Below are 12,948 nucleotides of genomic sequence, written 5' to 3'. Positions count from 1 at the left end.
ATCGATGTGAGAACTCACAATTCACCCCCTTTGGGGCCAGAATCCCTTTCCAACCGATGTGAGATCTCAAAATCCACCACTTTGGAGGCTAGCCTCCCTTTTCAATCGATGTGGGATCGCACAATCGACCTCTTGGGGGCCAGAGTCCCTTTCCAACCAACGTGAGATCTCACAATCCACCACCTTGGAGGCTAGTTCAATCAATGTGGGATCTCACGATTCACCCTCTTGGAGGCCAGAGTTCCTTGATGTGGGATCTCATAATCCACCTCCTTGGGGACCAGCACATCCACACTGAAACACTGCTCGGTGTCTAGCTCTGATACCATTTTCAAGTAGCCCAAACCCGCCACTAAAATATTGTCTTTCTTGGACTTTCCCTTCCAAGCTTCCCCTCAACGTGTTAAAACAGGTCCGTTAAGGAAAGGTTTCCATACCCTCGTAAATAATGTTTCGTTTCTCTTTCCCACCGACGGGAGATCTCACAAAAATGGATCCTCATCCCTCATTTCATTCTTTTACCACAATTTCTTCATAAACCAAACATAATGCAATAAACAGAATCAAAGGAATGGTAAGGAAATTCAACAAAATTAAAGAATGATGGAATTTCAAAGCATTTACCTCCATCAACAACCAAGCATAATAGCTTAACAGCAACGAATGAGCAACCATCATCGCCGCCATCCGAGCCACCGCCGTCACCACCACAACCACCGCGGCCCACTCCACCATCAACCAAAACGCCGACCATTCCGCCACCGCAATCTGAACTCTCCCCTCAACACCACAGAACAATCCTCCCCCATCCATTTTCGGACTCCGAGCCCGCCGATCGTCGGAGGCGAGGGGCCGGAATTTAGGGACTTGGTGGAGGATTTCGGCCTCCGGCGAAGGTTCTTTCAAATGGGGTTTCATGGTTTTTATTTTGTGAATAATTTTCTATTTATAAGAAAAGATGGAGAGCAAAAAAAAAAAAAAAAAAAATAATCTTTAAAAATTTATTAACATTTTTTAAAATAGAAATTTAAGCCTTCGATATTGAGTCCAAGGATGCGAACCCGCCCTAAAAGACCTTCTGCACTATCTTAAGAAAGGTCTCGGTCGAGAATTTAAGCCTCGATCAAGAGTAATATTTCAATGATTACCAAACGGGTTCGTTTTTATTATGAGTTCAGCAACACGTGAGTTGAAGGAATTCAAATGTCGTACCTGTTACTTGAAGATATACGACTTAACGAATCAAACCATGCTAAGATTGAGCTAAAAAATAAACGCTCGAGTAGAAACTTTTTCTGATCAAAACGATCCTATTTGGGTTTATAGATTTCATCCGACATTTTATACCAAAAGAATGAATTTACGAGACAAAAGAAGGACATCTCTTCTCTTTATTTAGTAGTAAACAAACACAATAGTTACCAAACACGACTATATCGAAGTAGCTTCGGAATGAAAAAAAAACAACCAGAGGTTGTAACGGCATACCGAAGCTCACGTTCAACAGACATCGACACTTACACTTACAATGACCGACACGAAACAACACAACATATGCAAGAGAACACGAAAGACTCGACGTGAGGGGGCTTGTTTAACCGAACACTCAAAGCAACACAACATACACGAGAACATGAACGACAGACACTAGAGTGGACACGGGCTCGTTTAACCGAAGACGACATATATGAAACACGTTATAGAAGGAATGTGTCATACAATCTCAGCTTGACAAAACCAGTAGCTAGATCAGTGGGCCAATAAAGACAGGCAAATCCTAACTGTGACTTGGTGATGGTATTTTCTTAGGGACCCATGGCCATAAAAGAGGACGCCTTCCATCAAGGGAGACCCAAAACAGTTGAACAAGCTAGGGAAAGCTTGCAAAAATGAAGGTAATTGGCCATAGGTCCCTAAAACAACCAAGCCACACATCGAGTAATCCGTCTGCCCCGAAGCCCGCTGCTTACGGAGGAAAGAGTTTGCTGAGTGCTGCTGCTATAAACTTGACGTACCTAAGAGCTTGTCGATCTCGCCGACCATTCGTGGTTAGACGAGAATGTCGCATCTCCATAAGTCCTCAATGATCATCCCGACCGTGCCACTACTGATCGAGTGGCAGTTTTTGAGATTCAAGCCAACGAGTGACTTTCCCAATCTTTCTAAGAACGGCAAGCTCTTGTTCGATACTTCGGAACAACCCGATAGGGAGAGGACTTGCAAGTTTATTTGCTCTGAAGATGAAAGAACTGCAAGCCCTGCGTCGGTGATTGCACACTTCGAAACATCTAATTCGTTTAATGATAAGCACGCGTCTGCAATAGCTACCAAACTTGCATCAGTGATCTTTCTGCAACGGTCGAGATTCAGAACTTCAATCGTTCCTCCGTGTAGCCTAACCAAGGTTGAGATCGTTTCGTCTGTCAAATTTACGCAACCACTAAGGTTCACCTTCACGAGCCCTTCACAGGTCTCGAGAAGTGGAAGCATCGAGGCATCCGTGATACTGTAAAGGCCAATCAATTTGACGTGCTGAAGTTGAGGACATAACGTCCCGACCATTGAAAGACTAGCACTGCCAAAGCCAGGGCAGTTTTGGATAGATAAGGATCTAAGGGAGGTGCAAAGAGAGGGCAATGTTACTTCTTGAGCTATATCTTTGATCCCCATGCACTTCACCAAAGTAAGAGACTTCAAATTCCGAATATGGTTCGAGAGGGCACCGCCGATGCCCAATAACGTGATTCTGTTGCACTCCTCTAGTTGCAAGGTCTCGAGCGATCCTGCAGTTCTAGCGAACGCTATCAATCCGTTGTCTGATACAAAACAACACTTCTGAATGCACATCTGCTTCAGGTTTGCAATTCCCTTTCCCATTGCTTCAAGACTCACATCGGTCATCCCTCGGCACGAAGCAATTGTCACCGACGTTAATTTCTTCAAGCCCTTAGCGCTTCCCATTACCCAAAACCCCTTCTCGCTAACGTTCTGAAGACCACTAAGGGTTAGGTGTGTTATGGCTCGGCCATAGTGTCCAATCACAGCAAGAGAGAAATCCGTTATGTTCATTGCTTGGATCTTTACCTTCGTTATGGCACAAGTAGATGACGCGAATAGACTTGACACACCTTGATCCCCGACACGAGGGCAATCTCTGATAGAGATCGTCTGTAGTTTAGAACACGATTTTCCAATTGCTTGCAAACCCTCGTTTCCAATGTTTGGACATGATTCAATGATTAGCGAGGTCAAATTTGTGCATCGCTCCGCAATTGCAATCAAACCTTTGTCCGATATCGAAGGGCAGTGGCAGAGGTCAAGTTTCTCGAGCAAATGACATTCTTTAGCTATTTCAAACAATCCTTCATCCCCGACCGATGGTACATTCCACAGAGAAAGCATCCGAAGAGAAGGGCAACCATGGGCAATCGCCGAAATACCGAGATTGGTAACTCCCCGAGTAGAGTTACTTCCTCGAATCGAAAGCTTACCCAAACCCCCACGTCCACTAGTTCCTACTGCAATAGCAGCAAGTCTTACATCAGTAGCTTTCTTTCCTTCCAAACATCTTGTAAGAAAACCATTACTTTCATCCTCATGATCCGAAATCTCATCAGATTCAGGCTTCTTCTGCACAACATTCAAACGTTCAACCAACGGATTGATCGATGCACGATTGCTCTTGCAAATTTCCGCCTTACGAATAGTACTCAAAAGCATAAGCCACCGTTTCGAGACGCCTGCACACGAGCTCCTTTCTTTAGTACTGTGCAGATGCCTGAAGATCTCAAAGAGACACTCATCAGGAAGAGCTTCAATGGATGGTTTACACACCTGCTCACTTGCTCTTCCTCCAAACACGACCGGAGCACCGATCCGAGCTCTCTTACTAGGTCGAAAATACAGATCGACATGAGAGCTAGATGGCAGCAAGCCATCCAAATCCATGGGACTGGGGTAAAATGAAACCCCAGGGTAACATTCATCATCACCTAAAACCCAATAACAACGACAAAAATCAGCCAAAAGTTCCAAACTAAAACTCTTACTCTCCTAAAAGCCTCTAATATCCAACAGTTCATAAGAAAACTAAGTTCATCCTTGGAACATTCTCAACCAAACAAATTCTAAGACAGATCCACTCACAAACTAGCTAAAGATCTCTATATTTCCATCCAAATCAACCATTCTCAAACAAACCCAGATCACAAACTCGCAGAAACAGATTCATAAACAGAAAAAACTCCAAACCCATAAAGGAAAACCGATTGAAAATCAAAAAGATCAAAGAACTCACCACCAAACTTGAGAATATTTGCTAAAACAACCCCTTAATCCTTTATATGGAAAGAACAATAAATGGATACAAGACAAAACTGCAAATATGATATCTATTGTGCAAACCGTAATAGAAGGACATTTGCTGATGGATATATATAGTAAACTATCATGAAGGACTAAATATCCATAACCCAGATCACAAAATCGCAGAAACAGATTCATAAACAGAAAAAACTCAAAACCCATCAAGGAAAACCGATTGAAAATGAAAAAGATCGAAGAACTCACCACCGTAATTGACGAGAGCAGGCATGGGGACAAGAACAGAGCAAGAATCGAGAAGAATCGCAAGGAAAAAAGCTCCGAGAAGCAGGAATCGAACTCAAAAACGAGAGAGAACACGGAGAAGAAGCAGGGGAGAAGGAAGAAGAGCATTTACAGAAAACCCCAATAAGCAAAGGGGAAAAAAGGGAAGAAGGAGAGGGAAATTTTGAGATGTGGGAACAAGAAATGGAATGAAAAGAGTATATATATTTCGATTATAGAATTGATTATTACATAAAACAAGAAACAGGGGGTAGACGTCACTCTCAGTGACTGTGGGTGATGAAAAGAGGTCGATATTGTGGGCATGAATTCAAGGTGGGTTTGTGAATGTGCATTGTATCTTTCCCAAAAACCGCAAATTCGCAGCCGACCCCCGCTTGCCCGCTTGCCCGCTTGCCCGCTTGCCCGAACAACCTCACCATTACTGGCTACCGGAACTTCCCCCTTTTTATTTTTATTTTTTAATTTTTAATTTTATAATATTATGGTTCAAATAGTGCATGAATCCCAACCAAAAAGTTGAATGATGAGCTGTTGACTCCTTCTAAATTAAAATATGTATGTAGTTGGCAAATTGGAAATACTAGGTAATAATATGTCATATTTAATTCATTCAACGAGTCACACGATCGAAAATTTGAACAATTAATTCTTTTTATACCGACCCTGTTAGTAGAGGGTTGATACAGGTTAGATTGGGTTGTGTTAAGTCGGGAAAAAATTTTGTGAAATTGAAATTGAATTTGTGACACGAATGACCTGAAAATGATTCACTGTCTCAAAACCCAACTTTCCATTTTCTCGGGTTTGGTTAGGTTCAGTTGTGAACCCTACATTTTCAGGTTTATCGAACGAGACCAAATTTGTACTTTTTAAAAAAAAATGTAACTCTGGAGTAATTTGAGTTGTTCACATTAGATAATATAAATATCCTTAAATAAATTTAAAAAATGTTATTAATGGTATTGTTTTTGTATGTATGAACGCTTAATTAATAATGTAATATATCAATTATTATTGAACTATGATTATCGTTATACGAGTAAAAAATTAAGAAAAACTATTAAAATAAAATCTACCAAATAATTCCAATAAAAAAAATCTATCAAATACTTTTTCCAAATAAAATAAAAAGTATGGAATAAACTAATTTTTTTTAATTAAAAAAAACAATTTTAATTAAGGCAAGTAAAATCAGTCTAGAACTTTCTATTTGTAATTATTATATTTTGTTTTTAATTTAGTTTTCATATATATATTTTATAATTATTTATTCTCTAATCATTCTTAAAATTAAAATTTTAATTTTTTAAAATGTAATTTTAAAAAAAAATAAAATTATGTTTGAAAATAAATAAATAAAGCACTTTATCTATTAAAAAAAAAAAAAAAAAACCTCAAAATCCTTAATTAAAAAAAAATTGAAAAAGACCTCGGGATCATTAATATTACAGTAATCTAAGCCACCGCTAGCAGATATTATCTTTGAGTGTTTACTCGGGAGAGGTTTACACATCCTTATAAAAAAATATTTTATTCTCTATCTTCATTTAACGTGTAATCTCAGATTTTAAAATTATTTCAAAAGTGTTTAAAAAATAACTCAACTTTTTTTAAAAACTTTAAAAACACATTTAAAATTATTTTAAAAAATAAAAAACAAAAAATATTAGTACCACATTTAAAAAATAACCATGAATTTTTAAAAGTAACATTAAAAAATTTAAAGATAATCTATAAGGTGTTTTAATCTACGATAAGTTTTTTTTTTTATATATATAAATTAAAATTTTATAAGTATTTTTTAAATATAATAAGTATTAAATTTATAGACATTTTTTATTCATTTTATATATATATATATATTTAAAAAAAAATAGGATTTTGAGGGAGGACAGAGGTCATTATAGGGTGGCCTTCCAAACCATATGGTTCTCTTAATTTTTCACAAATTTTTTATAGATTAAATGTGCAATGAATCTGAATCTGAAATATACAAATAAATAAATAAATATATAGCTCCAATTTAGACCATTTCATGAGGTCAATATTAATAAAACCATAGGTTAAAAATTCAATGTATTTTTCTTTGCCCCCACTTCTTATAATATTAATTTAATTTATTCAATTATTTACATGTGATTCTACTAATATTCATCATTTTTAGATTTTTTAATTTTTTTTATATAGAGGGTCGTGAGAAATCTACTTTGTATCGAAACTCTTTTTCCGTCCCGTTCATACTCTCTTAATCAAGCAAGCAATTTGAATCGAATACCTACCTCAACCTAATTAAGACGTAATACACGTATCTATTAAAAATAGCAAATTATAAATATATATATATATCTATAAATGAAGATTGATGAAATCAACTACAAATCTCCACAAATCACATTGAATCTTCAAAAACATAAATAAAAATAAGAATTCTCATGTGGAGAGAGAGAGAATCACATGGTTTTATTTGGTCTCTTTGGATATGTTTGTTGAATTTAGAAAGATTTAAGAAGGCAAGGTTCATTGTAATGAATCCCAAGATTGGTTTAGACATGCCCAACCATTATTATTATTATGATTTAAGACCACGTGTTGGTGTGAAAACTTTTCCCTAGTAGCATTTTAAAACCGTGAGGTAGATGACGATCCGTAACGAGCCAAAACGAACAATATCTACTAGTAGTGGGCAGTAAGTAACATGATTACGTTTTTGAGAGATGCATAAAAATGTTGATACCATCAGGAGCTGTATTCGAATTTTAAGTCTTGGGTATGGAGCGTTACAAAAACATTGTGGTAAATGATTTGTCCGAATGTAGCTATTAAAAAGTTCTAAGAGAAAAATTAAAGCAACGTTTGGAACAATCTCGAGATTATTGATTACCAACCATAATATTGATATGACACTTTACATCTTATGTATATATGAAAAAACGACAAAAACATTAAGAAAATGTAAATGAAATAATTATAGTTGATATGAAATAACACGACATAATCATCTTAAAGTCGTTGTTTGAGATCAAACTTTGGAGTATAAAGTAATGAAATAATTTCATTTTGATTTTCATCTCTTTGGGAAGGGTCCCTTGTGAAGCTAATTGAAGAAAAAGTAGTTCTCAATCAGTTCACATCATGCTTCAACAATGTCTCATCTCTTTAAATGGCCTCAAAAAGTCAAAGAAGGACGGACAGCTTGCTTTTCATAATTTTCATTGAATATAGATGAAGGGATAAAGTTCATTGCCCATAGTCAAACTCTGAACGACAGACTTTTCGAGTCAAGTTCATGTAATCTTTAAATAAATAGTCGGAAATTGAATCTTTTTCCGTACAAGTAGTTTTTTCACCTTTATAAAACCTAGCTACGAGTACTATGAATGAGTACTTCAACTCATCTCATAAGATAAGTTACTGACCCTAAACACTGAAAATTTTACCGGGAGTTATCTCTATGCAATAGTCGGAAATTGAAATCTTTTTCCGTACATCATCTAAGTAGTATTTCACCTTTATAAAACCTAGCTACGAGTACTCTGAGTACTTCAATTGGTCTCATAAGATGATAAGTTATTGACCCTAAACACTGAAAATTTTACCGGGTGTTATCTCTATGCAAGCTACTATCATACTTTGAATCTGACCATTGCAACGTACAAACTCATAATGAATACCATTATATTTCTATGCATAGAGATTATATAACAACTATAGAAAATGAAAATTTTACCAGGAGTTATCTCTATGCAATAGTTAGAAATTGATATCTTTTTCCGTACACCATCTAAGTAGTTTTTCACCTTTATAAAACCTAGCTACGAGTACTATGAGTACTTCAACTCATCTCATAAGATAAGTTATTGACCCTAAACACTGAAAATTTTACCGGGAGTTATCTCTATGCAATAGTCGGAAATTGAAATCTTTTTCCGTACATCATCTAAGTAGTTTTTCACTTTTATAAAACCTAGCTACGAGTACTATGAGTACTTCAACTCATCACATAAGATAAGTTATTGACCCTAAACACTGAAAATTTTACCAGGAGTTATCTCTATGCAAGCGTCGGAAATTGAAATCTTTTTCCGTACATCATCTAAGTAGTATTTCACCTTTATAAAACCTAGCTACGAGTACTCTGAGTACTTCAATTGGTCTCATAAGATGATAAGTTATTGACCCTAAACACTGAAAATTTTACCGGGTGTTATCTCTATGCAAGCTACTATCATACTTTGAATCTGACCATTGCAACGTACAAACTCATAATGAATACCATTATATTTCTATGCATAGAGATTATATAACAACTATAGAAAATGAAAATTTTACCAGGAGTTATCTCTATGCAATAGTTAGAAATTGATATCTTTTTCCGTACACCATCTAAGTAGTTTTTCACCTTTATAAAACCTAGCTACGAGTACTATGAGTACTTCAACTCATCTCATAAGATAAGTTATTGACCCTAAACACTGAAAATTTTACCGGGAGTTATCTCTATGCAAGCCACTATCATACTTCGAATCAGACCACTGCAACGTACAAACTCATAATGAATACCATTATATTTCTATGCATAGAGATTATATAACAACTATAGAAAATGAAAATTTTACCGGGAACTATCTCTATGCAGGCCACTATCATACTTTGAATCTGACTGCTGCAACATACAAACTCGGGATGAGTACCATTATATTCCAATATATATGAACCATTGAAAAAGAAAACAAAGATCATTTTCTCTCTCATTGTGACTCATAAAGTACATAATTTGAGTGAAAACATTTATGCCACCAAAAAATGATTCCACTTCCTCCTACCTACATTCTATATTATCAGAATGGGAGATAAGATTTCTGATCTAAAGAGGTAGGGTCCATATGCTAACAACAGTGAGTATTCTCAGCTGAAAATGAGTTTCAAAAGCATCTTTGCATCTTCAACCATAAACCCTTCAAAATTTATAGTCTTTTAATGCCACAACCACCAGACAAAAGGACAATGGGGACTTGACTTTGTCTATTATTTGTTCTCTACCATCCAACACAAAGTTGACAGCAATATCACCACAAAATCAAGCTCAGTATTATCAGAATTCAAAGCCAGAGAGTTTGTGGGTTAGAGATTAATATCTATTCTTATACATCAATTACAACAAGTCAATCATCAACATTGTATTAAACACACAACAAAGTTGATGCATACTGTCATGCGTAGAAGAAACAATGAAAAAAGCTCGATATGTATGTATGAAGTATATATATTAGCTGATGGTCGGAGGAGGCTCACCGTTTAGCTCGCCGATCGTTCAGAAGAACTTGGATTTCAGTTTATTCCACACTTGGCTTCTCCCCTAGAGATCTTCAATGTACCGCCAACCAGGTGGTGTCATTTTGTTTGTTAATACCGAATTGATCCCAAGTTAAGGCAGTGGCCGTTTAATTAAACTCTGAAAAAGTCACAAACATGGTGTATGTACAAGGTGATGGCGTTTTATTTCCATTGATTGGCTCAATAATACAGCCCTTCTTCTTCCCATTCTTCTATCAGAAAGTCTACCATTTCCTGTCAAATGTATCATGATTACATATTCAAAGCAGAGGATTTGAATGTGTACTCAATTAAAGGAAACAGCAAAGAGCAGCCTTACAGATAAAGGTATGGGCCGAGGAAAAGGTTTTTTGTTTTCCAGCAAGAGGTCTTTGGTCATATACCAACTGCAAACAGAAACCAAGCAATATGGTTGGGGCAAAAATTTTCAATGACTCAAAATTTGGAAATTTGACTTTCCAAAATGGGTGTGCTTCAACTCAAAAACTTCTACTTGATTTGTAATGACCTAAAATTTCGAACAACTGGCGAATACGATGAGAAAATATTCAGTTAATTACTAGGAATATCGGCAAGAGACAGATTTCATTTGTATTATAAGCATGTGGACATATTTAACAGCGAGGTTGATGCCGTGAACGAGTATGTAGCTGTGTCAAAATTAGACTCACCTTAATCCTGTAAAATGATTTTTTTTGGTTCGTTTCGCAGGCTCATAATTTCCGATCCATTGAAGCCTGGTCTGAGTCCAAAGAATCAAACCTGCAATTTGGCATATAAGCTTGTGTGACACAAATCGATTCACTTTAAACCAGACTAGAGCAGGTATAGAACTAATGATACTAAAGCTATATGACGAATGAAAGTGCAAACAAAGGAACATCCTTTTTGCTTTCCAGCAAGCAGTGGAAAATAAGATCTGAGTTTACCATGATTTACAAAGTCAGAATGATTGCTCAGATCGTCAGTGCCACCTCCATGTTTAGGGTTGTGATTTATTATGCTGATAAATGAGCTCTGTCGAGATTGAAGCGTAATCAACTCATCGAGATCACACGTGCTTGTGCTCCAAAAATCTTCTGACATGCTTGGCATCCTAGAATTCAGATTATTCCCGGAGATAGCAGGTGCACATTTGGTGCTCCTACAAAAAGAAACACTTCCTTTGTTAGAATCATATTGAAAACTGCGGTTAGGATAATTGCAGAACAGACAACAACATAACAGTTGAATTAATGATAAATGCAAATGCATGAACATCATGATACTGCCATTTCTAATTGCCTCCATCATACTTTTAAGTCGAGAGAGGAATTCAATAACACGGTTAAACTTCGGGACCTCAATGAAGTTTGAAATAAACCGACTATGCAGATCACTAACTTAGAAAAATGAACCCTCAATGTCATTGACTCAGTTAATGACAACGAAACATGAAACATTGTAACAGAGAGGTGAACTACTTTAGTGAATTGAAGAAAGATAAATGATCAATCACTTGATAAATTAACGATATACGACATGTGTTAGCTTGCTACTAATTTAAAGAGCATACATTTGTGAGCAAGAGTCGATTTGAATGATGAGTTCAATTATGATCCACTCAATCTAAGAGCTTTGATCTCCTACCATAGTCCATCTTCTTCAACGAGGTCACGAAATTGCCAAGACGAAGAAATATCCTGATGTATTTTTGCTTGGATTATCATGGATTCTGTTTCCTATAATATCCCAAATTTTCACTTAAACTTGTCCATTTCTGACATAATTCGATCAATGCTTCGTCATGAAAGAATTTATTAGTAAGGGAACAAATTAACCTAATTAAAAATATGCCTGCCACAATGTGTAAATGTTCAATCCATGGAAGACAAATGAAGCTATCTTCATCTCCTTCTTCAGAGATGAAGACTTGCTACTAAGAACCAACTGGTATTTGTTTCACTAAAAAAATTCCTTAATTACAGATTAAGATCAATGAAATCTCTCCCAAAGCTCCTAACTATTCATAAGAGAAGCCGAAAATATTTGTAGAACAAATTCATCCATCAGTTAAAAACAGTCATCCAAAATATAACCTCTGAAATAACAATGACAATCATAAGATGAATATATCACGAATCCATAAAAAGTCCCCACAGACGACCAAATTTAATCAACAGCAGACAATCCGGAGCAACGCTTAAGTTCCTAATCCGCATGCTTCGAATCAAAGAATTCCGAAAACCAGAGAGAAATTGATAACAGAAATAGGGCGATCGACACAGAGCAAGAGAACTTACCCCAAACAAGAGAGAAATCGATCGATCCAAACAGAAATCCAGCTCTCTGGCGTCACCATACTCGGCAAAAAATCAAACTACAAACATCAAAACATAGAAACATGCCGAAATCGAAACCGAAATCGAAAAACCGAAATCGAAATCCCTAATACCGGATAGAAAGGGATAAACAAGGTATGAATGGATAGGATATTGTTGCGATTGCGACTTCCATTGAAACTTTACGGAATCCCGCGGAACTCCGTAATTTTATACCGTTAATAGCAGTTAACATAAACAAACCGCAACCGCGTGTTCATCTTTTCTTCTTCTTCCTTCTTTATTTATTTACTTATTTTTTCCTCTTGATATAAACTATTTATTTGTTGAATATTTGCAAACTACCCCCCATACTTTCATAGAATTACCTATTGAACCCACTATCTTTAAATTTGTAATATTATAATAACTTGTTTTTTTTTAATTATTATTTATCCATACTATTAATAACTAAAAATTCATAAAATCAAATATAAAATATTTACTGAACACATCACTAAACGGAAAACTCCGTTACAAATGTTAAATATTTTTAATTTTTTTTAAAAAATGGCGGGATTGTAACCTTAGTTTTGGGTTGGTTGGGTTGACCCGACAATAAAAAAGTCAACTCACAAATCATCTGAAATTGTCAGGCTGTTCTTTTTTTTAATTATTTTTAAAAAAATTACTTACATAAGTT

General features: G+C 36.0%; 2 protein-coding genes across 6 annotated transcripts; both read right to left on the bottom strand.

Moving 5' to 3' along the window:
- Positions 1–1,359: 1,359 nt before the first annotated feature.
- Positions 1,360–4,802, bottom strand: LOC111798414 (EIN3-binding F-box protein 1-like). Its single transcript, XM_023681538.1, has 2 exons — positions 4,570–4,802; positions 1,360–3,992 (listed from the first exon to the last, which is right to left on the bottom strand). Exons 1-2 carry the CDS (start codon positions 4,592–4,594, stop codon positions 2,050–2,052), a joined length of 1,968 nt encoding a protein of 655 aa, XP_023537306.1. The 5' UTR covers positions 4,595–4,802; the 3' UTR covers positions 1,360–2,049.
- Positions 4,803–8,264: 3,462 nt separating this feature from the next.
- LOC111799122 lies at positions 8,265–12,554 on the bottom strand. 5 transcript variants are annotated; one of them, XR_002815775.1, is made up of 7 exons: positions 12,228–12,554; positions 10,875–11,089; positions 10,617–10,707; positions 10,265–10,331; positions 9,904–10,179; positions 9,228–9,274; positions 8,265–9,143 (listed from the first exon to the last, which is right to left on the bottom strand). XR_002815775.1 is itself a non-coding variant. In XM_023682531.1 (5 exons), the coding sequence occupies exons 1-5, from the start codon at positions 12,284–12,286 to the stop codon at positions 10,126–10,128; spliced, it is 486 nt and encodes a 161-aa protein (XP_023538299.1). In that variant the 5' UTR covers positions 12,287–12,554; the 3' UTR covers positions 9,608–10,125. The 5 variants fall into 5 exon arrangements, 1 of the variants encoding a protein (XP_023538299.1); XR_002815777.1 differs by having other exon boundaries at positions 9,228–9,271; XR_002815774.1 differs by having other exon boundaries at positions 8,266–9,274.
- Between the last annotated feature and the right edge of the window lie 394 nt (positions 12,555–12,948).

Source organism: Cucurbita pepo, chromosome LG07 (assembly GCF_002806865.2).
Source record: "Cucurbita pepo subsp. pepo cultivar mu-cu-16 chromosome LG07, ASM280686v2, whole genome shotgun sequence".
In the NCBI taxonomy this organism is placed as follows: domain Eukaryota; kingdom Viridiplantae; phylum Streptophyta; class Magnoliopsida; order Cucurbitales; family Cucurbitaceae; genus Cucurbita; species Cucurbita pepo.
Note: the sequence above shows the minus strand (reverse complement) of the source record. Positions and strands in the feature narration are given on the sequence as shown.

Excerpts from the sequence above, each read along its gene's own strand:
- LOC111798414 (XM_023681538.1), bottom strand. The coding sequence starts at position 4,594 with ATGCCTGCTCTCGTCAATTACGGTG. Across the intron at positions 3,993-4,569 it reads TGCTCTCGTCAATTACGGTG|GTGATGATGAATGTTACCCT; the intron begins GTGAGTTCTTCG and ends ATTGGGTTTTAG.
- LOC111799122 (XM_023682531.1), bottom strand. The coding sequence starts at position 12,286 with ATGGTGACGCCAGAGAGCTGGATTTCTGTTTGGATCGATCGATTTCTC. Across the intron at positions 11,090-12,227 it reads CGATTTCTCTCTTGTTTGGG|GAGCACCAAATGTGCACCTG; the intron begins GTAAGTTCTCTT and ends TTCTTTTTGTAG. Across the intron at positions 10,708-10,874 it reads TTCTGACTTTGTAAATCATG|GTTTGATTCTTTGGACTCAG; the intron begins GTAAACTCAGAT and ends GCCAAATTGCAG.